The sequence below is a fragment of the Anas acuta genome, chromosome 1, assembly GCF_963932015.1.
Source record: "Anas acuta chromosome 1, bAnaAcu1.1, whole genome shotgun sequence".
In the NCBI taxonomy this organism is placed as follows: domain Eukaryota; kingdom Metazoa; phylum Chordata; class Aves; order Anseriformes; family Anatidae; genus Anas; species Anas acuta.
The window spans coordinates 125835725-125863536 of NC_088979.1; the positions used below are offsets into that span (position 1 = coordinate 125835725).

Sequence of the window (27812 nt, forward strand, 5' to 3'; positions counted from 1 at the left end):
GTACAGGGGGACAATCACTTCCCTAGACCTGCTGGCCACACTGTTTCTGATACAAGCCAGGATGCTGTTGGCCTTCTTGGCCACCTGAGCACACTGCTGTCTCATATTCAGCCAACTATCAACTGATACTCTCAGGTCCTTCTCTGCCAGGCAGCTTTCCAGCCACTCATCCCTTATCCTGTAGTGCTGCTTGGGGTTGTTGTGGCCAAAATGCAGGACCTGGCACTTGGCCTTGTTGAATCTCATCCCATTCACCTCAGCCCATCAGTCCAGCCTATCCAGATCCCTCTGAAGGGTCACCCTACCCTCAGGCAGATCAACACTACCTCCCAACCTGGTGTCGTCTGCAAACTTACTGAGGGTACACTCGATCCCCTTATCTAGGTCATCAATAACGCTATTAAACAAGATAAGCCCCAGTACCAACCCCTGGGGGACACCACTTGTAATGGGATGCCAACTGGACTTAACTCCATTAATCACTACCCGCTGGGCATGGCCCTCCAGACAGTTCTTTAGCTAGAGAAGAGTATACCTGTCCAGGCCATGGGCAGCCAGTTTCCCTAGGAAAATACTGTGGGAGACCGTGTCAGAGGCTTTTCTGAAGACCAAGTAGACTGCATCAACATCCTCCCTACCAGACAGCTCACCCGGTCATAGAAGGAGATAAGGTTGGACAAGCATGACTTGCCTTTCATGAACCCATGCTGGCTGGGTCTGATTCCCTGGATGCCATGCACATGCCATGTGATCTCACCCAAGATGATTTTCTCCATAGCTTTCCCTGGAAATGAGGTCAGGTTGACAGCCCTGTAGTTCCCCAGATCCTCCTTATGGCTCTTCTTGTAGATAGGAGTCACATCACCAAGCCTCAAATCCCCTGGGACCTCTCCAGGTAAGAAGGAATGCTCATAGATGGTGGAAAGCGGCTTGGCAACTACCTCTGCCAGCTCCCTCAGCACCCTGGGGTGGAGCCCATCTGGTCCCATGGTCTGGTCCCATGGACTCGTGATGTTCCAGATGGAGGAGCAGGTCTCTAACTGTCTCTGCCTGAATGACAAGGGGTGATTCTCTACCTGAATCACAAGGGACTTCCAGGTCAGTGTGTGAAGTACCCTGAGGATAACTGATCTGACTGTTAAAGACAGATGTAAGAAGGTGTTGAGAACCTCAGCCTTTTCCTTATCCTCACTGATCACATTCCCTTCTGCACCAAGGAAATTATGGAAATTCTGCTTGGTTCTTCTATTACTGTTAATATATTTGTAAAAGGATTTCTTGTTCTCTTTTACTGCAGTGGCCACTCTGAGTTCAAGCTGGGCTTTTGCCTTTCTAACTTCCTCCCTGCATGTCTTCTTTGTAGTCTCCCCAAGTATCCAGTCCCTTCTTCCAGAGGATGTATATTCTCTTTTTCTCACAGACTCTCAACAGAAGTTCCTGGTTCATCCACGTCAGTCTTCTTCCCTTTTGGCTTACAGGACTCAGGAACAGCCTGCTCCTGGACCTTTAAGATTTCCGTCCTGAGGAGTGTCCAGGCTTTCTGGACCCCTTTGCCCTTCAGGAGTGAATCCCAAGGGACCCCTGCAACAAGTGTCCAGAACAGGTCTAAGTCCACCCTTCAAAAGTTCAAGATAGCAGTTTTGTTAGTTACCCTTCTGACATCACCAAGAATAAAAAACTCTACCATTTCATGGTCACTCTGACAAATACAGTCCCCAACCTTCACATCTCCCACCAGTCCTTCTCTGTTAGTGAAGAGCAGGTCTAGTGGGGCGCTTTGCTTGGTAGGCTCTTGTACCAGCTGTGTCAGGAAGCTGTCTTCCACACACTCTAGAAACCTCCTGGACTGCTTCCTCTGTGCAGTATTATACTTCCAGCATATGTCAGAGAAGTTGAAGTCTCCCATGAGAATGAGTGCTGGCGATCATGCAACTTCTGTGAGCTGCTCATAGAATGCCTCATCCATCTCTTCATCCTGCTTAGGCAGTCTATAACAGACCCCCAACAAGATGTCACCCCTACAGGCCTTCCCCCAGTCTTATCCATAGACACTCAACTTTATCATTTCCAACCCCCAGCTCTTCAATGTCAAAACACTCTTTAATATAAAGAGCCACACCACCACCCTTCCTTCCTTGTCCATCCCTTCTGAAGAGCTTGTAGCTGTCCATCACAGTACTCCAATCATGGGACTCACCCTACCACGTTTCAGTTATGGCAGCTAGGTCAGTCAGCCTGCCGCACAGTCGCTTCCAGCTCCTCCTGTTTGTTGCCCATGCTGTGTGCACTGGTGTAGATGCACTTCAGATGAGACATCTCCCTCATCCCCAGCTTCAGCATCATTCCCCTAGGCTCTTCTCTGGTGAGTCCTGTTTTATCCCTTCCCCCCATCACAGCTAGCTTAAAGCTCTCCCGACGAGTCCTGCTAGCTCCTGCGCTAGGAACCGTTTCCCCCTTTGAGACAGGTGAGTTCCATCCATCGACAACAGGCCAGGGGTTGAGTGAACTGCCCCATGGTCAAAGAACCCAAAGTTCCTGTCTCAACACCAGCCTCTCAGCCAATTATTCATTACCTGTGTTCTCCTAGCCCACCCCATGTCCTTCCTTGAGCAACTTTACCACTGCTAGAAGCTGGTAAAGCTTTGAATAGGAAGTTGAACCAGTTGACTTGCAGAGGCTCCTCCCAAAGGTATTTAAGACAAAAGTCTTAAGACACCAGAGTTTTGCCATGCATCTCTTATTGGGGGTACCAGACTCCTTGACACAGATTTCAGTCCTGGTTCATGCATCTGTAGTGATGGGTTTAAAGTTGCAACATCTCACTGTCACCCTACAGATTCCTGTTACTTGAACCCTGCTTGGTCTCTCTCACAGTATCTTCTTTCCTTAAAAGTCCTTCACTCTGCTCCTGCCTTCACTCGGTCAGGACTTGCAATTGCTTTGTGTTATATTAAATAAATATGCACTCATCTGAGATACCTGAGGCAGCAGGTAAGGTGCAATTTCACCAACCATTCAGAACCTTCTTGCTTGGCTTTCATGGCTTTAATACATCCTATGTTCTGCTGGCAGGGGAACTTCCAGAGAAGAAAGGGGAGAGCACGCAGCACTGTGCAGTACGCCAGCAAACAGTAAGCTACAGCTTTGCAAAAAGAAGAATGGGCTCCTACTGTAGTTGGATGATGTAGAGAAGTTGAGATATAAAGTAGTGTCCAGTCTCTTTTGTTTCTCACTTTTTAAAATTTTCTAAGTTATAAGAAAGAGGGACAGATTATGCTATTTCAAGTGATCTACTGTTGCTTCCTTGGTCGTTATAAGCTAAAAGCTGTAGTCAATCTTCCCTTCATACTTATAGATCACAGTCATTAAAAGGTTTAGCTTGGAAGGGAGTTCTGAAGTGAATCTGTTCTAAACTCTTGCTCAGCAGAGCTACTTTCAAAACTAGATCAGATTGCTCCAGCCTCTGTCCAGTCAAGCTCAGAAAATCTCCAAGGACAAAGCTGCCACACCCTTTCCAAGCACTTGTTCCAATATTTGACCACCTCAATGTGATTTGTTTTTCCCCTTGTCAGATCAGAATTCCCCTTCATATAATATACTCCCATTGCTTCTTTCTTCCATTGTATATTTCTGAGTTTGGCTTCATCTCCTTTATACTCCCCTTTATGCAGTGACTCCAATTAGTTTGTCAGTATCTTTCTTTTCTCCAGGCTGAACAAATCCCTGTAAATCATGTGCTCTGTTTCCTAATTATCTTTGTGGGTACCCCCTTGACCAGTTTTAGTATTTTTGAGGTTTAGAGGTTTTTGGTTTGGTTTGTGTTTTGTTTGTTTGTTTGTTTGTTTGTAATTATATTTTTTTCTTACTGGGGTGCCTGAAGCTGGATAGAGTGCTAGTAGCACTCTAGCTGTATATGCACAACTGCTGAAGAGAATTATCACTTCCTTTGCTCTGCTAGCTATGCTCTTGCTAATTTTGTCTGATCTGTGGTTAGCCTTTGCCACAAAGGCTTGTTTGTTAAGTGCTCTCTGTGTCTTCTTTTTCCACATTGTGATTTCCCAATTGTCCCTCTGAGAAGATGACATTAGATTCTGGACAGTGTTTCCTGTGTGATTACACAGTTTCAGCTACTATTTACAGCTGCGACTTTTGATCTGAATTGAAGACAAACACCTGGAGTTTTAGCCCTTAACAATGAGTAATGAAAAAGGCACAGAACTGAAATCAGCCTGCCTCTGAAATGAATTGAAGGTGCTTTTTCTGTTTCAAAATTCTGTTTCAAAAAAGTTCAAAGTAGATGGAAGTCATGGAAAGGCTCAATAGAAAAGAGTGATACTATGTAGCCATAAAATGACTGGGACTCATGTCATTTCTATGTGTCTGTAGACCTGGGGAGGCAGAATCTAGCTGAGATGTGCTGAGCAGAAAGAGAGGATTCCTTCTCCTGAGAGAGGAAAAGGAGGAGTCACACATAGTACTTGAATATGAATAATTTGACTCAGGAAACTTGAAGTGTGACTCATTCTCCTCTCTCTTCCTTCTTTCTGCTTTTCTCTTTGCTTCTCCTTCACAAAACATATGGTCTGTCTTTTAAGAGGATCATTATTGAACCACAAATGAGTTTTCAGATACTGAATATGAACACAGACGAGGATGGATACTCTAATTTAAATCACCTGCCACAGCATCCATCCAGACACTATATGTCTGTGAACGTCAACCAAGGTATGACTGACACCTGTTCTTGAACTTTCTATGCTATAGTGGACAACCAGAATGATCTCTCTTGTCCAGATAAGCAAATGAGAAAAATATGTATTTATAGGCTTAATGTTTATTTCTGTGCACTATTTATATGGTTTTGTCTGATAAAAATAAGTGTGCATGGATGTGAAAATACATAGAAAGAAACTACTGCTGTTACTTGCCCTAAATTTCTGTAGAAAAAGACAGATGGCTTTGGTTCAAACTCTGGAATATAGGAATCAGTGCTAATGTGTGATTAGTTTTATTTATTGTTTTATATTGTGTCTATTTATATTGTGTTTATATCTCAGTGTGTACACTGAGAGTAGAAAGGATTTGTGAAAAGTGGAAGATGATATAGATACATTTCCTTACTCTATTCTGGCACAGAAGAATAATAAAGTATTGCCAGGGAGAGCAGGAACATCACCTAATTCTAAGCCATAGGATCACTACCAGGTTTCATAGTCTCATCATTTTCTAAAGGCAAGGAATCCCCTACCTGTTCTGTTTAAACTATATACTTCCAGTGACTCATTTCAAACAGACTCCTTTAACAGATGCACTGCAGAGAGCTTAATGTCCTTCACAATTTTCATTTGAGTTGATCCTTAAAATATAATATATCCAAGAAGGGAAAATACTTTGAAAGCCAACTAATGGCTTTTCCTGGAAGGGGGGAGCATTGTCAGGGTTACTGAACAGAGTGCTGGATGTCACGTAAATTTTTGGTTTCTCCCAGGGCGATCTCTTCCCTTTGCTGTATGGTTGCCAGCTATCTTCATTTTGTTTGTACTGTGCCTGGCCCTCATCATAGGAATGATAGTCCTAGGTAAGTGCTGAAACCTACTGTATTCCTTTATTCATATTAACACCTTGGGAATAACTGCACTGAAGAAAAGTGGCAGACTGACTGCAACAAAGGAGTCATAGTTCAGCCTCCTCACATATACTGTTCTTCCCCATCTTCCTATTTGCCTGAATTAAACACCACAGCTTGGTGCATAAGTCTTTGAGGAAGTATTTTTAAAGGCATTTCTGGACCTGTGCCCAGAGCAAGGATACAGAAATCAAGGCTGTGTATTTTTGAAAGAATGGGAGAAATGGATTCTACCCTCATCCATCTATCACTCTTTTATTTGCTAATTAGAATTCAGTTATGAAATTCTAATGTTGACTTTTATAAATCAGTTTGATGTTTCTGTTTTCCTCTTCTCTTGTTGTTCAAGCCTCTTTACTCTACTGGAACAGCCGTTCTTTTCTCCTTGCTTGGAGACCTTTTGTGTTGGAAGACTACTATCTTAAATTAGTTCACATAAGTATGTTAAAAAAGGGACATACTTCTAGCACTCAGATTCATGAGGAAACCTCACTGTCTGTCTGTTTTACTCTGTCATTCGAGCTTACCTGAGATGTGCAAAAGAATTGAAGACCTTCACGTTTTATATTAGCTTTTATCATGTGACATCACTGTGCCTAACTTGTTATTGCAGAACCTGGACATTGTCATTCTAACTCATTACTGCCAAAAGCTAATACTCCTGATATATATATATTATATATATATATAATATATTATATATATATTATATATATATATAAGCCTGCCTTTCTCAGAAAAGTTTAACCAAGATTTAAAGGTGGGATTTTTTTAGGAGTTTTAGGGTGTTGTTTTTTTTAAAGTCTCAAAAGTCTTCCTTTAAGATCAGCATGATTAGTTCAAGATGTTCCTTGCTAAGTATATTTTTTGCATTGTTTTAGTTTTTTATTGGGTTGTTGAGTGACCTGTAATGGAACTGTGATTAAAATACACTTAAAACTTGGGAATCTCTTTATCCATTGTTTTCACATCTGCTAGTTTCCTCACCATATGTGACACTGTAGCATCAGATTTGTATGTGAACACACAGCTGCAAAAAGTAAATTTGCAAAATATGATGAAGCACATATATCATGCAATATCATCACAACTTTTTTTTGTCTCACTGGAGAATTTCTTTATAAACTTCAGGTCTCAGAGGTTCTCAGGCACCTGTGCAACATAATGAAAACTTGCGAGGATTAAAAGAGAGCTTATGCTCAATGGGTGACACAAACATTAAGAACAGTAAGTAGAACTACCATTCACACAGCCTGAAGTGTGTGTTAAGTCTTATATAGTTAAATAAGGGTGTTATAGGAAATTAAATTATGAACTAAAAAAAATAAAAAATAATAAAAAATGAGTATAGATATAACCATAAAGTGCCATATGCATTTCAGCTCTACATATCTTTGACTTTCCAGGCCTATGAGTGTACATTTCTCTACTCTTCATTTGGTTATTTATAAGGGACTGATGGTTTCTTACTGTTCTAGGCCCAGCATGTTCACTGTGCCCTGTAAACTGGAAATGGATTGGAGGTGACACCTGTTTCTATATTTCAGAAAAGGAGGCAACATGGCTAGAAAGTAAAGACTTTTGCTTTTCTCAGAATTCCACCCTTCTTACACTGAAAAGGAAAAGCAAGTTGGTACGATTCCTATCATACTGGTATTTCTTTGCAATGGTATCAACTATTGAAAACTCTTCACCAGTCAGCAAATACCTCCTAAAAATATACATTAATAGACATACTGTTCCCAGGGTCTGAGGCAATTTGGACTGAAGAGCATTTAATCATAAAAGTATACTGATGAGGAAGCTAGTAACATGGGATGTTATTCAGACAGTTATTGGATACGAGCATCCTGAATCCTGAGAAAGTTAGAAGTGATGATTTTCAATTCAGAAAATCTCTTTGAATACTCTAATAGAGTTCTAGAGAGAATTGTTGCCATGGTCTTATATTTTGTAAAGATGTCAGACACAAAATATTCCTGTTTGCATGTCAAATAAAGACACTGTCTCCTGGAAACTATGTTTGACGAGTTCAGAATTTCATTGTCAAATTACTTAACTCTTTTGGTTCTTTCTTTGATTACCTCTTCTCAGCAGAAGCTATTTAGATTTAAGCCAAAACACATCCACAAACAAGTTGGTGATAAAGGTTTTGCATTTTTCATAGATCAGAATGTCTCATATATTACAAAAACAATCATACTGGATTGGATTATCCTATAGAGTTGATGGCTGGTCTTGGATGGATGATACAAAACTTTCTACACAGAGGATGGACTGGTAGGTTTGCTGAACTTAGATGGTTGGTAGTTTTTAATCTCTTCTTGCACAATATCATCCCTGTGCGTTTAGGGAGGAGGGAAAAATAAATAAATCCTATTAATGGCAAAGAATTAGAATACTATTATAGGTTTGGAATCCCTGAAAAAGATAGTTTTAGAAAACTAAAAGTGAAAGCAAGAGAAAGAAACAACGAACCAGTGCAATCAGTGACTGCTCTCCCTATTTAAACCCATTCTCTTTATGAAACATCTCATGAGCTCTAAAGCAAGTAACCCACACTTCTTTCAAGACAGACTGCCTCATGCACAACCTTCCTGAACAAGCCTTTTCTACTCAGCCACAGTTATCCCAAATTCACTCCTCTCTTTCATCAACATTTCAAACCCTTAATACACAAAAATGGTCAATGTGATAAGCAGCCATTTACTTTTTCTGTAAATTATTATCAGCTTATTCAGCCTCTTTCTCCTTTATTTAAACTGTGGGGAAAATGAATTACTATTCTGTTCTACATGAAATGACCACTGTATGCAGTAATATGAGAGTCCTCATCAAAATGGAGAGCTGTCACAGGCAGGACCAACATTTTCTGACTGAAAATTCTACAGTGCCTCCTGAGAAATATGTGCTCATTTTGTCTTGCAAACTCTTGTAATTCCTGTGGCTAGTAGACATCAGGCTGAATGATCTGGCTTCTGTTTGGGCAGACCACTGTCATTCAGGTTTCAGACTCAAATTACCACTGTATAAATCAGGAGGGTCGGTAATGACTGGTGAGGAATTAGTATTATTTTTTGTTTTGAGTATGCTCTTTTTTTTCTTTTCTTTTCTTTTCTTTTCTTTTCTTTTCTTTTCTTTTCTTTTCTTTTCTTTTCTTTTCTTTTCTTTTCTTTTCTTTTCTTTTCTTTTCTTTTCTTTTCTTTTCTTTTCTTTTCTTTACTTCTCTTTTTCTGTTACATTACAAATATGTTTTAATTGCATTAAAAATAATTTTAATTAATTAATTTTTAATTAATTTTTAATCTTTAATATATTTTTTTTTTACATCTTTACATTGAAGGAAGGTGGGAGACTGCCTTGACTTGAACAATGTCATGTTCTTCAACATTTTGTAGAAGAACTTGCATGACTGTGCAAATTTTGCAATAATGTATGATCATCCAAAAGCTTTGTACAAAACATGTATGTGTGAGTTTTTAACAATATGTTGTTTTTTTTCCATTTCCTAGGATTGATTTGTCCAACGAGGAAAACTGTGCGTACCTATACTATCATAAATTAGAAGTTCACAGTGAGGATTGTTATGAGAAATATCCTTGGATCTGTGAAAAGGCGGCAGTCCAGTTGATCTAAAAATATTCTTCTGATCAGCAGAAGGAGAACTGGAAGCATATGAAGAAATAGATTGTAATTTTCAGATTTTTCAAAAAGATGATGTAAAATAATGTTTAATAGAAATTTAAAGCAGAGTCTAACTTTCACATACACTAAAATGTAACAGAAAGGAAGCCTTTCCAGATAAATAGAATCAGCAATAAGAAATATTTATGAATCAGAGACAGGATATTAGCCTCCTCTGTCTATCTCAGAAACCTGAACTGTAGCAAAGTTGTTAATCTCAAGCATGTCAGCATAGCCAAAGAGCTCAGAAGCATAAAGGTTGGTGGGGCTACTTCTTGTCATTGGTTAGAATTTCTTATATATCCATTTCTACCAGGGCTCTCCTTTTAGCCCATTTGACTACTCAGATGATGAGTCTTCTCTCACTTCTATTTACAAAGATTCACCTCCAGAAACTCTTAATTATTTACAGTTTACTCTTCAATGCACCAACTTTCAGTTATTCTAAATTACTCTAAAACCCCAAAGCAAACACTTCTCTCCTTTACTACTCAAATATGTGTGGGTTCTTTGTTTGCTGCTTAGCAGCAAAACACCAGTTAGCACCCTCATCCTCCTCTTGGCTGGGGAATATGAATTTTAAGTATGTTGATATTTTAGATCCAAGTAATGATGCTTTTCCTCTACATGCAATAATGTGATCTTCCAAGGTGGCCCAGAAGTGTTAATAAAGTGTTATTAACACAAATAAGTGTTAATAAACAGTATGTGGTTATCATAATTGCCATAGCTGTTATACAGGGAGAATGGAAATACTGATTGGATATTTCCAAGATTGCCAACCTAAGACCATTGGTCTTCAACTAAGAGGGAAGATCTCCATCTCTTTACCTAACACATAGGGCTGTAGAGGGAAGAGGGATCCAAAATACCTAGTTGATATTCAGCTATCACCTCCTCCAAACTCAAGAGAGGTCTGTCCCAATGAGCAGAAATTCAGGCAAAAATGCCAAAAGACATTTGATGAACTAGAGGTTCCTGGCCAAATTCAAACACAAAAAAAGAAAGCATAGAGAGGGTAAATACATGGATGTGTAACCTGGGAGTAATATAGAGACAGGGATGATGTTAGGAAAGCCAGAGCCCATTTGGAACTCACTCAGGCCAGTGATGTCAAAGACAACAGGAAGGGCTTCTGGGTGACAAAATGAAGATGGAAAAATATGGACCCACTGCTGAAGGAGATGGTGGACTTCATTATATAGGAGGTGAAAACAGCTGAGGTACTGGGTGCCTTCTTTGCTTCAGTCTTTACGAGCAAGATTGGCCTTGATGCATACCAGGCCCCAGAATGTAAAGGAAAAGTTTGGAGCAAGGAAGAAGTTCTGGTCTGGGAACGCAAGCAAACTGTACATACATAAATCCATTAGCTCTGATGGGATGCACCCATGAGTGCTGTGGGAGCCAGAAGATGTCACCGTTGCAAGGTCACCTTCAAAAACCTTTTAAAGATCATGGTTACTGAGAGAGTGCCTGAGGACTGGAGGAAAGCAAATATCACTCCTTCACTCCTATCTTCAAGAAAGTCAGGAAAGAAGACCCAGGGCCAGGCGGACTCACCTCAGTCCCTGGGAAAGTGATGGAGCACATAATCCCAGAAACCATTTCCAAGCACAGGAAGGGCAAGAATGTGATCAGGAATACTCAGAATGCGTTTACCAAGGGGAAGTCACATTTGAACAACCTCATAAGCTTCTACAATTAAATCACTGGCTGGTAGATGAGGAGAGAGCAGAGAACATTGTCTACCTGGACTTCGGTAAGGGTTTCAACACTGTCTCCCATAAGATTCTCATAAAGAAACTATGTATGGGATGGATGAGCATACTGGGGAATGGATTTAAAACTGGCTAAACAGCCAGCCCAAGAAGATAGTGATCAGTGTTTTAAAGTCTAGTCAGAGACCACCAACTAGAAGTGTATGTCAGTGGTAAATATTGATTCCAGTCCTGTTTAATCTCTTTATTAATGATCTGGATGATGGAGCAGAGTGTACCCTCTGCGTATCTGAAGGTGATACAAAACTGGAAGGAGAGATGACCATATGGTTGTGCTGACAGTCAGAGGGACCTCAACAAGCTGGAGAGAGGGACTGACCTCATGAAGCTCAAAAGAGAGATGCAAAGTCTTGCACCTGGGGAGAAACAACCAACCCCATGCACCAACATATCCTGGGGGCAAAACAGCTAGAAAGAAGCTAGGCAGAAAAGGTCATGGGGTCCTGATGGACACCAATTTGAACATGAGCTGGAAACGTGCCCCTGCCACAGAGAAGACTGTTAGTATTATGGGCTACATTAGACAAAGTATTGTCAGCAATTTGAGGAAGGTAATCCTTCCCCTCTCCTCAGCATTGATGAGGCCACATCTGGAGTACTGTGTGCATTCCTAGGCTCCTCAGTACAGGAGACACATAGACATACTGGAGAGGGTCACAGAGATAATGAAGGGAGAGAGTTGGGACTCTTCAGCATGGAGAATAGAAGGCCTAGGAGAATCTTATCAATGTATATAAATACCTGGAAAGAAGCTGAAAAGAAGACAGAGCTACACTCTCTTCAGTTGTGCCTAGTGCCAGGACAAGAGGCAATGGGCACAAACTGAAACACAGGATGTTCCCTCTCAACATCAGGAAGCCCTTCTTTACTATGTAGGTGACTAAGCACTTGTGCAGTTTGCACAGAGAGGTTGTGGAGTCAGGCCCTTTGAAGATATCCAAAAGCCATCTGGACATGGTTCTGGGCAATCGTCTCTAGGTATCTCAACTTGAGCAGATGGGATGGACCAGATGGCCTCCAGAGGTTCTTTCCAACATAAATCATCCATTGACTCTGTAATTCTATGGTTGATTTAAGAGCTTAAATTTTATATCAATTTAATAGAGCTTGTTACTTTTGAGTAGGAACGTTGATTAGAGAACTTCCTTTGGTTTTGTTCTAAGTTTGAAAGTGTCTGAGATTTTTTCTTCATGTTGGAAAACAGATTTGAGCAGAAAAATTTTGAAAATATATTTTGATGTATTTCTATGTCACAGTCTACTAGAAATTTGATTTGTCTCCAGTGTATATAGGGATGCAGTTTGAACCACCACTTTTAACAATGACACTTCCTGGTCTATGAATGTGTGATAACATTGGTGGTAGGGGAGATGGTTGGACCAGATGATCTTGGAGGTCTTTTCCAACCTTCATGATTCTATGATTCTATGATATTCATGACACAATCATACAGAAGAAACTTCTCTCTTTCCCTGGGTCGCAATATTGTACTTCAAAATACAGATTTTATGAAATGCATAAGATTTTTGCCTTCATAGCATAGGCAAGTTGATATTAATTATCTATTTCCTTTCTGCTACAAAATACCGTTTTTCATGTATACTGTTCCCATTAAATATTTGCACCATAATTTGTGCTGTGTCCAGTATTCAACTTTATTTGACGCTATAAACAGCAGCAAATATGATTGCTGCATGGTCATTTCAGCATCCATCTCCAAGAAAGGTCCTACCCACAAAGGTCACCTATGAACCTTGAGCATTTCGATGTGGTCTAATTGTGTGTTCCAATTCCACATTTCAGTTGAGTCTGTTTGTTTGGTGTTTACACAGGAAAAAGTCCAATATATCAAGAAAATGATAGAAAGAAAATACAGGAAATACTGAATAGGGAGGAAATACTGACTCTTTTGTTAATAGTTTAATCAGATTCAGGAGGTCTTTCTCTGTGAAAGAATATTTTGCAACTCTTTGTTTGAAATCAGAACAAAAGGGTGGCCTTTCTAAAGATAGAGTGCACATTTCTTTCTTCTCAAATTTCTGGTGTATTTTTAGAGTGGTGAGGAGTAGAGTGGGTACATAAGTTTTCAGGATAACAAGGAGATGTGTGATTGTGATCCACTGACTCCAAATTTCCCCCAAAGAAATATGCATCTGTATTTACTCATTCTTTTGTCGTTCTTCTGCAATTCAACAGTTCATGGAGGGAAGTTACCAAGGGAGAATCAGTACAACTGAGAACAATACAGAGATCAAATATTAGGGATTTTGTATTCTCTTCTTGTGGCCAGATAAAACTCTTATATTGACTTTTTATCATTGTAAGCCAGTGACTTAAACAGTGACATCTGGTTTATACTGAGTGAGGGCAAATCAAAACCACATTTACTAAGATATGGTTGAAAAGTGATAGGCTAGAACTGTTGCTTCTTTGACTGCAAGAAGGGTTGACTGAATCACAGCAGCCAACATTTAGCACAACAAAACTGAGTGTACTGCTTCACTTGTACCACTATTTCTGCAGCTTAAAATTAAATCACAGTTTCACCCAATCGTATCAAAAGAAGTTTGTGCAGTTAAGCTGATTTGTGCTCACTGACTAATGGACAATGAACTGCGGAACAGGAAATGAATGTCTATGTTAGTTTGCACAAGAGTTTGTGACCAACAGTCAGTGTAGTCAAAGATGCTGATTGTTTTACAAGAGATCATGTTTGTCCTTCTACTCAGTAAAACACTTGTTAAATGTGAATATTTAAAAAGACATCTGTTTTGTTTGTTTGGTTGGTTGTTGTGTGTTTTTTTTGTTACTTGATGAACCATTGAAGTCAAAATTCTCTATCACACTCTCTTCTGTCTAGACACTTCAATTCTGAACTGGCTATAGTACTCATTTCAGTGATTTCAAGGATAATCTGTTCTTTATCTGGTGATTAATACTAATAGTGGTAGACTCTTTCTGCTTCTTAAAGAAGACTGCAAACAAGTATGGTGAAGATATGATATTTCAAATCCATGACAAAGCTTTGCTCACCACTGCACAGTCAGGTGCAGTTAAACGTGAAATACAAAGGCCTCTGTATATTGCTCAGAAATACTTTTTGGGATGCATCAATAACCTCTATAAAAAGCTTTGCTTTGACATAAGACTTTGTTAACCTTTATAGATAAAACAAGTGGGTAATTTGTGGGTTAACCTTGTATTTACAAATCATTATAAATTTAGTGGTTCGGCTATGACTGCAGGGAATTTGGTTTGTCTTTCTGTTTACTTCACAATGACAAGACACAAACCCAATTCTTTTGCCGTGTAAATGAAAATGCCAATATCTGTAGGGTAATTGGTTGAATAATTATATTGAGTACGGATTGATTAACAATTAATTGGAGATGTTCAGATACAGTTCTGCAAGAAATTAACAATATAACAAAAAATAAATTATCACCAGAAAAATGTATATATATATATAATATTCAGGAAATTCCAGAGAATTATAACAGTTCTGAGGTTGCAATTGCAAGATGCTTAAAATAATTTTCATCCAAATAAAAGTTTATTTGCAGCAGCAAATTCAGAACATTTAGACATGACATCTAAAAATTAACACACTTGTAAATCTACTTTAAAACCCAAATTGTACAAGCACGCAATACTTGCAAGTTCCCTATAATGAAGACGTGGGGGAAACAAGGTGTGATATATTCAGAAATTCATTTTTAACAAGCTAATCACAGCATGGAAAATAGATCTAAAATGCTTGTCCTCAAAATCATGAAAGCAGTTCTGTTTCTCTCAGTAAGACATGAAAAAAACAGGTCAGTTACAAGTCTGTGGGTTTCAGACCTGGATAGATGATTAAGTCAGCACTTAATTGTGTACTTCTATCCTTGTTTCCTTGTTCTTACAGCAGTCTTTAGAAGAGTTGATTGAGAATCATTTTCCATGTACCATGTGGCTGTGCAACTTGAAAAATGGCAGTGTATTTTGCAAGTCCTGATGTCTGAAGACAACAGCTTCTGTTTATAAACATGAATTCAGAGACATATTATCTCTGATAATGTGAGAACTGGAATCTTGCTGCAAGAATATATTTCCCCACTCGGATTTCTTTCTGTTTTTATGATCCAAATGGTTTACTGCTTGTCTGTCAGCAAGAGTAAGAAGGAGGACAATGGAGAAAAGAAAACTCATTAATAAGTAAAACTGTGACACCTCATTCTAGGTTGCATCTCTGAGGTTTGCCAAGAAATAAGACACTTGTGTGATTATATGTCAATACAATGCAACCAAAATAAAAATAAGAAAACAAAGTCAGCAGAATAATTTGTTTTTAAAACAAATAAGCACTATGAAGAAAGAGACCTATGAGCAACCGAAAGCAATAAGACACCAAGCTATGTTGTACGGTTGACATGCTGGAGGGAAGGGATGTCATCCAGAGGGATCTTGAGGGGCTTGAGAAGTGGGCCTGTATGAACATTATGAGGTTTGGCAAGATCATGTGCAAAGTCCTGCATCTAGGCTGGGGCAATACAAAGCAAAAATGCAGGCAGGGCAGAGAATGGATTGAGAACAGCTCTGAGGAGGACTTGTGTGCTGGTTGATGAGAAGCTCAATCTAAGCCAGCAATGTGTGCTTGCAATCCAGAAAGCCAACCATATCTGGGGATGCATCAAAAGAAGCATGGCCAGAAGGTTGAGGGAGGTGATTGTCGGTCCCCCTCTACTCTGCTCTTATGAGACTCCACCTGGAGAACTGCATTCAGCTCTGGGGCTGTGAGGAGGGACACAAAGATAATCAGAGGGCTGGAGCACTGCTCCTATGAAGACAGGATGAGGAAGTTGGGGTTGTCCAGCCTGCAGAAGAGAAGGTTCCAAGGGAGACCTTGTAGCAGCCTAATACCTAAAGTGGGCTACAGGAAAGCTGGGGAGGGACTCTTTGTCAGGGAGTGTAGTGATAGGACAGGGAGTAATGGCTTTATACCATAAAACGGTAGGTTTAAATTAGATATAAGGAAGAAATTCATTGCTATGATGGTGGTGAGGCACTAGAACAGGTTGCCCAGAGAAGTTGTGAATGCCCCATCCCTGGAAATGTTCAAGGCCATGTTGGATGAGATTTTGAGCAACTTGGTCTAGTGGGTGGCATCCTTGCCCATGTCAGGAGCATTGGAACCAGATGATCTTTAAGATCCCTTCCAACCCGAACTGTTCTATGATTCTATTACTCTATATTATAAGAAAACACAGTGAGAATAACATTTTTGTCTTTAAAACACGTAAGTACTATGAAGTTGATTAATTTGGTAGATCTATTGAGATGAATATTCAGGTTGGGTACAGTAAGGAAATAGTTTACCAAGAAGCACTGAGAGTGGCTTATGAGCTGAAGGTGTACTTTGTGGCATGAGTACAGTGTTTATAGTCCTATTTTAATGGACATCATATCAAGCTGAAAAGGCTAGTCATAGACTCAAGATTTCTTTTTATCAAAAATTAACATCAAGGATACAAAAAATGTAAAGGCTCTAGCTGTGCTAATACCTTATGGCAACAACAAACAGCAAACAATTACTATTCTAGTGGTGACTATAAAAAATCTTTCTCCTTCTGTCTTTTTCAGTGTGTAAAAAAAAATAAAATGTCTAAGAGCATTGTATTAGGCTTGAAATGACTCAGTTCACTTGAAGATATGATTGGATTCTGCCTTCTGATCTTTGCCAGTGTTAAGTGCTTTCTGCACTCAAGTGACTCCATCTTACATTTAAGAGCGTTTTTTTTTCTCTCCTGTATTAAGCCAAAATTCAAGAACTTGTTTATACTACATATCAAGGAAATTCAAGGTTAAGTGTTACTCAAACATAGTAATAAGTTGTACACTACGCACCTTAGGGCAGACAGCATTGTGTTATTGGATGCCACGAGCTCTTCTGTTCTGTGTAGCTTTACTCATCGTGTAGCTGTTATAATTACAAATTATCATGGTATAAAATGAAAAAGAAAAAGAAAAACAAAACAAAACAAAGAACAACTGGGCAGCAATAAGGAGCAGGACCTTATTCCCTTGTTTTAAAAGTTTCTGAGCTTATGAATACTCATGAGCCTAGTACAGGGAGATCTCTTTTCTGAACTCATGCAGCAGCTGTGTGTAGGCTATGGGATCAGTTGGCTGACATCCTCAAATGGACCTGTGAGGTCTCCATGTATGGCAGAAAACCTGGAGGCAGACCTCTGCACGAGGATAGAAATCTGCTACTTGGAAGTCTGTGAACAGCCTTTATGTCCCGTACAGGGAAACCCAACAGACATCTCCTCCTGAGCACTGTACAGAACAACGACCTTTCTTTGAGCATCACCCTTTACTTCCTTCAGAATTTAACTGCCAGCAATAGCCCATAGTATCATTGCTTTTCACTTCTCCCTCAGCCAGAGCCCAACAATCAACCACTACTCTGATAGAAGGTCTTTGCATGAGTTCCCTTCCCTGGTTTTTGACTCTATGTCCAGACAAGCTGCCCTTCCTGGCCTGATGATGAATTCCTGCTGGTCCTCTCCCCAGTGCTCTCACATCAGTTTTGCTCACTGGTTCAGCTCATAGAATCATATCATAGAATCATAGAACAGCTTGGGTTGGAAGTGACCTTAAAGACCATCTAATTCCAACCCCCCTGCTATGGACTGGGACACCACCCACTAGTTCAGGTTACCCAGGGCCCCATCCAGTCTGGCCTTGAACAATTCCAGGGATGGGGCATCCACAGCTTCCCTGGGCAACCTGTTCCAATGCCTCACCATCCCCTCTGAGTGAAGAATTTCTTCCTAACACCTAAACTAATCTCCCTTCTTTTAGTTCAACGCCATTCCCCCTTGTCCTTGTCACCATTTGCTCAATGAAAAAGTTGTTCTCCATCTTTTTTGTAAGTCCCTCAAACAGGTCCACATCCTTCTTGTGCTGGGGGCTCCACATCTGGATGCAGCACTCCAGGTAGGGCCTCAGAAGGCAGAGCAGAGAGGGACAATCACCTCCCTCGACCTGCTGGCCACCCCTCCATCGATGCAGCCCAGGATGCAGTTGGCCTTCTGGGCTGCACCTGAGCACTGCTGGTTCATGATGAGTTTTTTGTGTACCAGAACCCCCAAGTCCTTTTCTGCAGAGCTGCTCTCAATGAATTCTTCTCCCACTCTGTACTCATGTCTGGGACAGCATTGAAGCAGCTGCATCACCTTGCACTTAGACTTGTTGAACTTAATTAGGTTCATGTGGACCCACTTTTCAAGCTTTTCCAGTCTCCTCCTCATACCAGCCCCCTCAGTGAGGGCTCTCCTGCTTCCTCATGGTGTGATCCTTAGGAGACCCTTGCATGGTCAAGGGCTGTAACATGGGGCCTTGCAGCATGTCCTAGTACAACAACCCTGTGTGGATTACTCCTTCCATCCTTCACATCTTACCTGCATCCCCTGTAGACAGGTAAGTGCTGGGATCCCAAGTAACATCTCCACTGCTGCTGAGGCCCCATGCTTAGACTTAGAATAGGCAGCATTTCCAGACTGTGAGATAACTGTGACACAAGACACTCTGTTGTCCTGGCTCCTCTGAATTACTTCTTCATATCCATAATTAAGATAACTAAGATCATTACCATATTGCTAAATACCCATCTAGCGTGGGATGAAGCACACTTGTTGGCTGTTCTTACTGCAGAGTTACGATGCACAGCTTCAAGTCCGAAATAATCATAATTACAAGCCTGCCGAGATACCACCATAGCTAGGAACTTACAGTTCAATTTTCATCAAATGGTTCAAATTAGAACAAAATACATACAAGAACAGAAGTCCCAAAACATAAACTTGTTTGTTCCTGTGGGACTTCAAACATTTCTGTTGCATCATTATAAAGGCCCTTTTATGGTGGTTATTCAGCCTACTGTGTGCAGTGACATACCAAGAAGACACACTACAGAAAAAGTCATTTGTAGCAATATTTATTCCAGTTGTAAAATTCTAGAACAGGATAGAAAATGGATTTGGGATATCAAAGAACTAGATCAGATGTGACATAGATAATTATTAAGACAGATGTCTTAGAGGAATGTGCCTTCTTCCCTAATACCTGATGAAACAGAATCCACTAGCAGTTGGACTGGCACCCTTGGCATTAAAAATTGGTGACTTTCCTCAATAAAAATGTATTCTGTATTTGCTTTCTGGTTTATGAGCCCATAGGGGATGCAATCTCATTTCAAAACTTTACTATCTAACCAGTAGAACTAGTAGTATTTTGTCTTTTAATACAGGCTCTGATTTCTTTGTATCACCCAGTTACCAGCTGGTAGGGACTGAAAATAAATCAAATATTTGGCAGTTTATTGTAAAATGGGCATTCATGTCATTCATGTGTGATTACCCAATGGATGCATTTTGAAAACATGTATGTGTTGTCCTAGCTAATGTACATTGATTACAGATTGTTGGTGATATGAATCAATCTATAAAATTGAGTTCTGGAATCATGTGCTTAATTTTGCTTCACTTAGAATGGAATATATAAGATGTGGATAGAACTGGTTACACAAGAACACAAGGCCTGAAAGAAAAAAGAGGGAATTAAGTTCCTGGGGAAAAAAAAAAGAAAGAAAAAAAAAAAAAGCACAAGGAGCCTAGCTGATGTGCATCACCAGAGGACAACTTTATAGTATAGTATCCCTGACATTATGCTAACCTGAGCTCAGACTCTTTGTCTTTATTGCAAACCCAGGGTCAGAACCTGTCCCTGCAACAGCATATCACAGGATAGGCTTTCTGCAAAGCTGTGCACACTACTGCCTGTCTGAGTAGTTCACTTGCTCAATCACTGCAGGATCCACCATTTTCTCACAAATGCAAAATTTGTATTCACCACACTGTGCAGTACCGATGTTTGAACCCTGAAGCCACACACACTCTAGGAAAGGTCTTGAGCTGGTTTCTTGGATCTGAAACCTGTGAAAAAAATAACAAAGATTTTCACCATCCCATTAAAAAAAAACACAGACTAATAGAATAATTCATGATGGCTGCTACCTATTTGACCCACACTAGCATATAAGCTCTTTTATGGAGGCTTGTCTGAATAAATAAACAAGTGATGAGCAATCTGATCATAAACTGTGGGGATGGGCAGCTGAGTACTAAATGGTGGCTAAAGGCTCCTGCCTTTGGTTCACAAGAAATATGCATGGACTTGGTCTGTTCCTATCTGCGTAGTCACTTACAGATCTGTGGAGAAAGCTGATCCATCCTCCCATAGCCAGGGCCCCTCAGATCCATTGTGAGACAGCCCAGTCCAGAAAGAATACGAACCGTAAGACTGTGCTGATTGCATTACAAAGTCCTGCACAGAAATAAATGTGAAGCCTGTGAATCACATCCCTGCTTCATTCATAACCGCCTATGATTTGGAAAAGGAAAGAAGGAAATTAAAGTGAAGTATTCACACCTGTGTGTAATAAACATTGTTTTGCAAGTGACTCTGGGCAGTGCCTCCTACTCCTGGCAGCAATCTGCTATTTTGGAGGTAAGGAAAACTAACCTGCCTAGAGCCTTTAGCAGTTATTAGCTAAAATGGTCATTGAGATAATCACAGACTGCACATAGCTGGGTAAAGGACATAGGATAACGACTCCCTTCTAACACCCTTCTAAAGCTAATGAGTACTAGCTCAATTATATTTGACCTGAGGTGGAGTGAGGCTCTAGATGTAGACTGGTGTGTCTCAATTAACTCTCCTGAAGTCAGTGAAGATACATAAGAGAGAGTACAGCCACAATACAAGCAGAGTGACTTCAAAGAGGCAGAGACTGAGTTTTTGTTGTTTGGTCCAGCACATGCATGCCAAAACATACTGCTCCGGTAGAAAGATGGAGTGGCTGTTCAGACCACATTAGATGTGGTGCATGTAATTAGAAAAAGGAAAGAACAACAAAAAAGAATCTTTACCAGCTCTTTCTTACTCTCTATCTTAAGAAATCTGGACTCCAGAGCAGAGCACCGAGCCTTGCTTTCTTGCCAAGTTTTCCATTCCTTTGAAAAGTAGTAACAGTTCTCCCCATACTGCAGCCAGGTCTCAGGACAAGGAGTACATTTATATCCTTGAAAACAAAACAGCACCTGATCAGCTTTGTCAGTGATGGCAGTCTCTTCTAGTCTAGTTGATTTCTGCAAGATCACAAGAGCAGTGCACAGCCTCTCTATCACAGAGAAGCAGCAACTCCTCTTTCATTCTGAAGCTAAATTCATGCCTTCAGGGGAGACTTTATAAACACAGTTGCCAGAAGGCCAGAATAACATTTCAAAATTAAAATCAGATAAACAAATACTAAAGATTTTTGGAATATGAGCAGAAAGCCTGTGAAAATATGTGTATGCAATCCAGAACTGTAGAACTGATAATGACTGATTTTTGCACTGTATTTGAAGCAGCTGCCAGCTTCACAATGAGATGGAGTGCTGGGGTATGCTTCTTTCTTCTCCATACAATGGGATAACTGCTGGTAAGAGAGTGTTAGTATAGTACAACTAGAGGAAATTTTGACGATTGATTTATGTTCACAGAGACATGGATCTAGGTGGGCATACAGGTAGAGGGAACCTAGACTTTCAGTCATATGGGGTCATCTCTATTTATGTGAACTTTCAGTTTCTTGCTAACAACTTAAGGGTCAGCTCTTCCCTCCTATATGCTTTGCAAAGCAACTTATACTGGAACTTCTCTGGCAGCATTTCATATATGCTATGGATTCAGCATGCAGATGGCAGATAGTGCTGGCCAGACAAAGTGAAAGATATTGCACACATTGTTCTTCCAAAAATACCTTTCTGACAGCTGCACTTTGGCTCATTCTGCCACATTATTCTGTTAGCTGCTTGTTGGGGCCCTGGGTAATACTGAAGCCAGTGAGAATTCAAAATACTTATTTTTTCCACCACTCTTGCACAATCTAGAAAATCCATTTTCTAGTTGGAAACAGAAATAATCACAAGCGGCAAAAAGGCCTGCCAGATAAAATATTTTGGAGAACTCTGGGAACTGGGTCCAACCTACTGGGTGGATCATGACTATTGTTTTGCAGTTCACAAGGCAATTTGATATTATAACAACTCAGTACCAGCTGGGAATATGGGGACTTGATGCTGGATGGCAACAGATAGCACAGTGCAGTGCACTTGACTCTTACAAGTAGCTTCTGGTTTCTGTTAAATTCAAATCCAGACTTCTACAAAGATGATAATCTTGTCACTCTTTCACAAACCTTTCATTTATAATGATTCTCTTCCCTCCATTATGTGATAATCTAGCATATTTAGCCCATTCAATATTAAAGGTTTGAACCATTATTTTACACAAGTTGAAATATACCCTCTGGATATGGTCCGTAAACTGTTAAGGCCAGTGATTCCAAACCTATTTGGTAGAGGTCAGCAGTATTTGCTCTGCTACATCCACTACATAACAGAATGAAGATGTCTTGGGTGGTCAAAGCATTCCAGACAACTAGAGCTAGTAGGAATTTTCCACGATTTATTTTTTTTTCATGATAATTCGCTGAAACTGACAACAACAAAGGGGGAATGGTGGCATCAATGAATTTGCCTATTGAAAACACATTTTTTTTAATATAAAAACGAAAGTATCATCATTGGGGTGCTTTCTGAATTAAAATGTTTATTTGCTTTAGGATTTAAAAAAGTTCCATTGCAAAAAGTCAGTAAACATACTTCAAAGAGACTGATACTTAAAAAAATGGAAATGCAGTCTTCTCTTTGATTCACCAGAAATTAATTTTCCAAAGAAACAATTCAGAGCAATTTTAGAGATTTTAAACTTTCCTTTCAATATTTTTGATAGAAAACAATTATATTTGTGGTTACCATGAGGTGGAATCACCTTCTTCCCACCAGTATGTACCTCTGGAGGTGGCAAGTTGCTTTACAGTTTCTGACAAGTTCAAATTCTGAGCCTGGAGGTGCTCCAACTGCTGGCTGAGGTTTTCCATAATTGCCTTTTGCAGGGTGAAGTTTTCATCCCTTTCACGCACAGTGTGGCAGACCAAGATGACTTGAATGACAGTAAAACAAGAATGAAATTGTTCCATTAATACTAAAGGCATAGAGTTCAATGTCACCCAAATAAACTTACCAAAGATGCATATTCCTCCCCAAAACCAAATATACTTGACCTACCTACACTTTGTGTGTACTACATAAGACATATCTACATCCTGACACATACTACATCATGATTTTGAAGTCTGTGGAGTCTCCTGAGTAGGTAAATTCTTCCAGAAAGGGATCTTTTTTTTTTTTTTTTTTTTTCCCCCATTAATTCTTTAGGCTAATTGTTTTCCTTAAATTGCTTCTAGTTGTTCATACAGCTCTGAGCATCCCTTCTGTGACCATACTTACACTTGGCTGCTAAGACTCCTGTGGCTACCACTGAACTTAGGCAGATGACCCCAATCACCATTGCAGCCAGCTGCCAACAGGAAGATCGACTGCGAGACCCTAAGATACACAAAAAGAAGGAAAGTATCAAGAACAGGCGCAGAATCAATGAATGTCTGAGGCTGGCAGGGACCTCTAGAGGTTGTCTGGTCCATCCCCCTCTGCTCAAGCAGAACCACCTAAAGCAGGTGACCCAGGACCATGACCAAATGGCTTTTGAATACCTCCAGAGGAGAAGGCTCCACAACCTCTCTGGGCAACCTGTGCCAGTGCTCAGGCACCCTCGTAGTAAAATGTCTCCTAATGTTGAGAAGAAACTTCCTGTTTCCAGTATGTGCCCACTGCCTCTTATCTTAGCAGTAGGCACCACTGTTTACAGCTTCTTTCCAGGTATTTGAATACATTAAAGAGAAACACACAAATACACACCACCACCCTGATCGTTCTCTTCTCCAGGCTGAAGAGTCCCAGTTTTCTCAGCCTTTCCTCATATATAAGATACTTCATTCCCTTAATCCTTTTCATAGCCCTTCTTCAGACTATCTCCAGCATGTCCATGACTTTTGTACTGAGGATCCCAAAACTGAACACTGGCATCTCTCATCTTTATGTCTCCGGATCCTACATTGCACAAGACAACTTGACCAGTACTCTGCCCAGTAAATTGCTGAGATTCCAGTATACCAGTAAGTGGTATTACATTAAAAAAATTGTCCTGCCATTTGTCTGTGACCAGTCCTCCTCAGGAATTTGGGGCTAGGAAGTGAGTAGGCCATAGAGATTAGTTTAGCTATGAAGTATTAAGAGAATACAAATTGAACAAATAAAGCTAAACGGCATAGACTTTCACACGTGTGAAAAGACCATCAAGGAAACATTTGGCTCAAAACATGGTCAGAATTTTCATATGCTTTGAGATATTGGTGTATTTTGACTTTTGGATGCCTAACCTGCCAAACTGGGAATTAATCTTGTGATTCATGTCTTTTGTCTTCTTTTGGTAGACTCCAGTGCAACACTTCAGTAAGAATACTTAAATTATGTTGAAGTCACCGACAGAAATAACTGGGATACCCACCTCTGATACTTCTGTCTTTTATTTCCTGTGTTCCCTAACCCTCTAACCTAACAGTTGGGATTAACCCTACTAGACTATTAGGAATTCAGCTTCAACCTCCAAATATAAAATACAAAGAACCCTTGAAAAATAAGTATGAAATAATCACAGACTAGCTAATAAGGAAAAAAACATTTCAGAAAGAGCTCTTTAAACTGCTAGCCTAATAAATTCATCTAGTTACTCAGGCTGGAACATAAAATCTCTTTGTTTTTCTCATACCTTTCATACAGAGCAATTTAAAAGCACTAATGTGTACAGTACAGAGTACAGATTTGTGATCAGCCACGTTCCCACATTCCTTTGGGTCTTCTGTGAAGCTATATAGCATATTTTTTATGATTTTTAAAGTACAAATATGTTCATCCTCACCCACACCCCCCCAATATATAACCTGCTTTTCTTAGCATTTATTTCAGTTACTCATATTTAAATGATTAAAGTTGAAAGACCTTTACAGAGTTCCTTAGATTACTTCACTAACTTCTAGGACCTGACACTTGATATCTAGCCTGAACATGCTTTTTTTTTTTTTTTTTTTTTTCCCCTAACTGCATCCCACAACTCTAATTGTCTCTCAAATCTAAGCACTTTTTTCCCTTTCTCCAGGCTTACATTCTTTTTAACATCCTGCCATTTTTCTGTCCCTCCAATTTCTTTAAAGATTTGAGTCCAAAGGTCTCCCTTTGGAAACACGTAGGTGACAATCTCCTCTGAGTGCCACATCAAAATATTATCCAAGGTGAAAGTTTGCCCTGTGGAGAGCTGTCCCCACCCAACATCAACACTACCTTTTGCTCTGGCAGTCTGGATGTCCTTGGTTTGTAATTTTTCCAATGTCACAAACTTCAGGTCTGCATATGTCACTTCTTCGGTCATTTCTGAAGGCTACAGGAGTAATCAAAGGTTGCGTTGATTCCACAGAAGAAACAGAGCTTAGGTTCTGGCTGGGATCAGATATATGCTCTGTGTCACTGGGAGTTGAGAGAGTGATTCATATAGAAGTCAGAAGGTTGTTTTTTTTGCACATTCTCAAGGACTTCATGACACAGAGGTGCCAGGGTTATTTACATGCAGCAGAAGCTTCTAAAATGGATTCATGGAATAGTATTTAACTCTCCTGTGTATGCAGATTGCAATGGGGCATGGAAATCTTCAGTTTTCGATTAATGGAACAAATGCATAGTTACCCAGTCTGGGGACTGCATCCTTTCTGTAGAAAGAAAAAGAAGGAAGACAAGAGTTAAAAGGGAACTGATGTTAATTTTGGATTATGTCTAAACTATTCCTTGAAGTTTTTCAGCATCAGGAACATTTGTTTCCTGGTTTTATTCTCCAGTGATTAATATTCAGAAAATGTAGCCAAAATGGCTCCCCAGTCTTACTTGCTATGAGGAGGAATGGAGGTAAAATTAAGTGGGAACTATTCCTTTGCTTATTGTTTATGAGCACATCTCAAATGTCCTGATGGGGTAGCACATAGGTTTGTCAAAGCCATTGCCCATTCCTGGAACATGAAAAAGTTTCCCAGCTGTCCTTCCTATCTCAGGCCTAGAAGCAGCCTAGGCACAGTCACATACGACACATCACAATTCCCTCCTTTTAGCAAGAACAACTAACAGAGCACAGCAGCAAGTCATTGTGCTAGGAGTTGCCACTGCATCCAAGGAAGAGTCACCCATCAGCTTGAGAGTCTGCCCCATGGTCTCTAGAACACTGAGTGCTGGTAGTATGATGGAGAAGTTTAGCAAGTTTACCAGTATTTCTATGTCTGCAGAAAAAAAGGCAGGAATGAAACCTGAACCTTCTGTTTTATTGCATGTGGCACTGCTGCACACAGCTCAAGAACTGCTGGCCTCACCATCTGTGAATCTCTGTGACAGAGGAAGAGCACCAAATAGCACAGAATCCCAAACTTTTATCTTAGAGTGGAAGAAATTAGTACAGTAACTTAGACCCCAGCATCTGGGCAGAAGACACAGAGAGGCCAATAGATGTTAATTTCCAGGAGTGTCTTGGCCTGTCCCCAGTGAGATGGTGCTTCTGAATCTTCTGTCATACCTTCTCTCAATAACCATTATGCCATCAGTGGAAGGAACATGAAATGTGGAAGTGTTCTGCTCCTTTGCACCTAGTTCATTTGACAAAGATACAGTTTTGTTTCACAAGTGACAGAACCCTTTTGGATTATCATCATCCATTGTAAAATATATAAAAACCTTCATGATGTCTGGCTACACCAGCAATAGTATCAGGGGCCCTCATGAGTCCCAAATGTCTTCTGAATTTTACGTTTCTAAATATCCCTGGAGAAGTATTGGGTATGACTAATCAAGCTGGCTTTGGTGGAATACTCATTTGAAGAATAAGAGGGATCAAGCAGCAATTTCTGAAAGATTTCCAAGAGTAAGCAGTACAGCAGCCCTTTTTCCATGCTTTAAGAAGTTTTACTCCCAGTTAAAATCATGCTAACTAAGAAATAAAAAACAGGCTTGACATCCATCCCTTGATACAACCAGAACCAGATAGCTGAGACAGGACAAGAGTATCTTCTGCCCACACTCAGATCTGCTTTCTCTAGAATCCAAGGAAAGATATGTGGAAATCACATAGTTTACTGTTGCTTGGACTATTAGATTTTAAACTATGTTAAAGAACAATGAAAAGTCAGTGATGGGACATTTTTGTTTGTTTTAGCAATTCTGTAAGAGTCTGATCACATTTTTAGAACCATCTGAAAGGTGCTAAGGGAAAATATGAAAGAAAACTTTTACTTCAATAATAAAATAAAATAATAAATTAAAGCAAAGACAAATAAAATATAGAGATGACTGAGGCAAAATATCAAGGGAAAGTGGAGAAATTGAAATATTTGTTGGATGACAGGGCCACAGACAGGTTACTAGAAACACAGTATTGATGGCAATACCATATAAATAGAAAAAGAATGATCAATGAAATTCAGCAAGAGTGAGTTATGGCATGCTTTTGGATGGGTCAGATCTTCATGCTACACTGATGCTTTTTCATTAGATTTCTTTTTAACCACTCTGATATTTCTTCAGTTTGGTCTTTCTAGAATTTGAAATTCTTATGAGACTGAATTTCAGCTAAAAATCAACTGG

General features: G+C 39.9%; 2 protein-coding genes across 5 annotated transcripts; one reads left to right on the forward strand and one right to left on the reverse strand.

Annotated features, from left to right (window-relative positions):
- The first annotated feature begins 4511 nt into the window (after positions 1 to 4511).
- On the forward strand, positions 4512 to 12718 carry LOC137841106 (natural killer cells antigen CD94-like). 2 transcript variants are annotated; one of them, XM_068653628.1, is made up of 6 exons: positions 4512 to 4725; positions 5489 to 5578; positions 6758 to 6853; positions 7174 to 7259; positions 7794 to 7906; positions 9139 to 12718. In XM_068653628.1, exons 1-6 carry the CDS (start codon positions 4617 to 4619, stop codon positions 9260 to 9262), a joined length of 618 nt encoding a protein of 205 aa, XP_068509729.1. In that variant the 5' UTR covers positions 4512 to 4616; the 3' UTR covers positions 9263 to 12718. The 2 variants fall into 2 exon arrangements, with proteins under 2 accessions (XP_068509729.1, XP_068509719.1); XM_068653618.1 differs by having other exon boundaries at positions 4513 to 4725; positions 7105 to 7259.
- A 6338-nt stretch (positions 12719 to 19056) lies between these two features.
- Positions 19057 to 26545, reverse strand: LOC137841096 (C-type lectin domain family 7 member A-like). 3 transcript variants are annotated; one of them, XM_068653585.1, is made up of 6 exons: positions 25479 to 26539; positions 23532 to 23630; positions 23035 to 23184; positions 21066 to 21217; positions 20342 to 20460; positions 19057 to 20069 (listed from the first exon to the last, which is right to left on the reverse strand). In XM_068653585.1, the coding sequence occupies exons 1-6, from the start codon at positions 25564 to 25566 to the stop codon at positions 19907 to 19909; spliced, it is 771 nt and encodes a 256-aa protein (XP_068509686.1). In that variant the 5' UTR covers positions 25567 to 26539; the 3' UTR covers positions 19057 to 19906. The 3 variants fall into 3 exon arrangements, with proteins under 3 accessions (XP_068509686.1, XP_068509696.1, XP_068509705.1); XM_068653595.1 differs by lacking the exon at positions 20342 to 20460 and having other exon boundaries at positions 25479 to 26545; XM_068653604.1 differs by lacking the exon at positions 20342 to 20460 and having other exon boundaries at positions 19898 to 20069; positions 21080 to 21217; positions 25479 to 26542.
- Positions 26546 to 27812: the final 1267 nt, after the last annotated feature.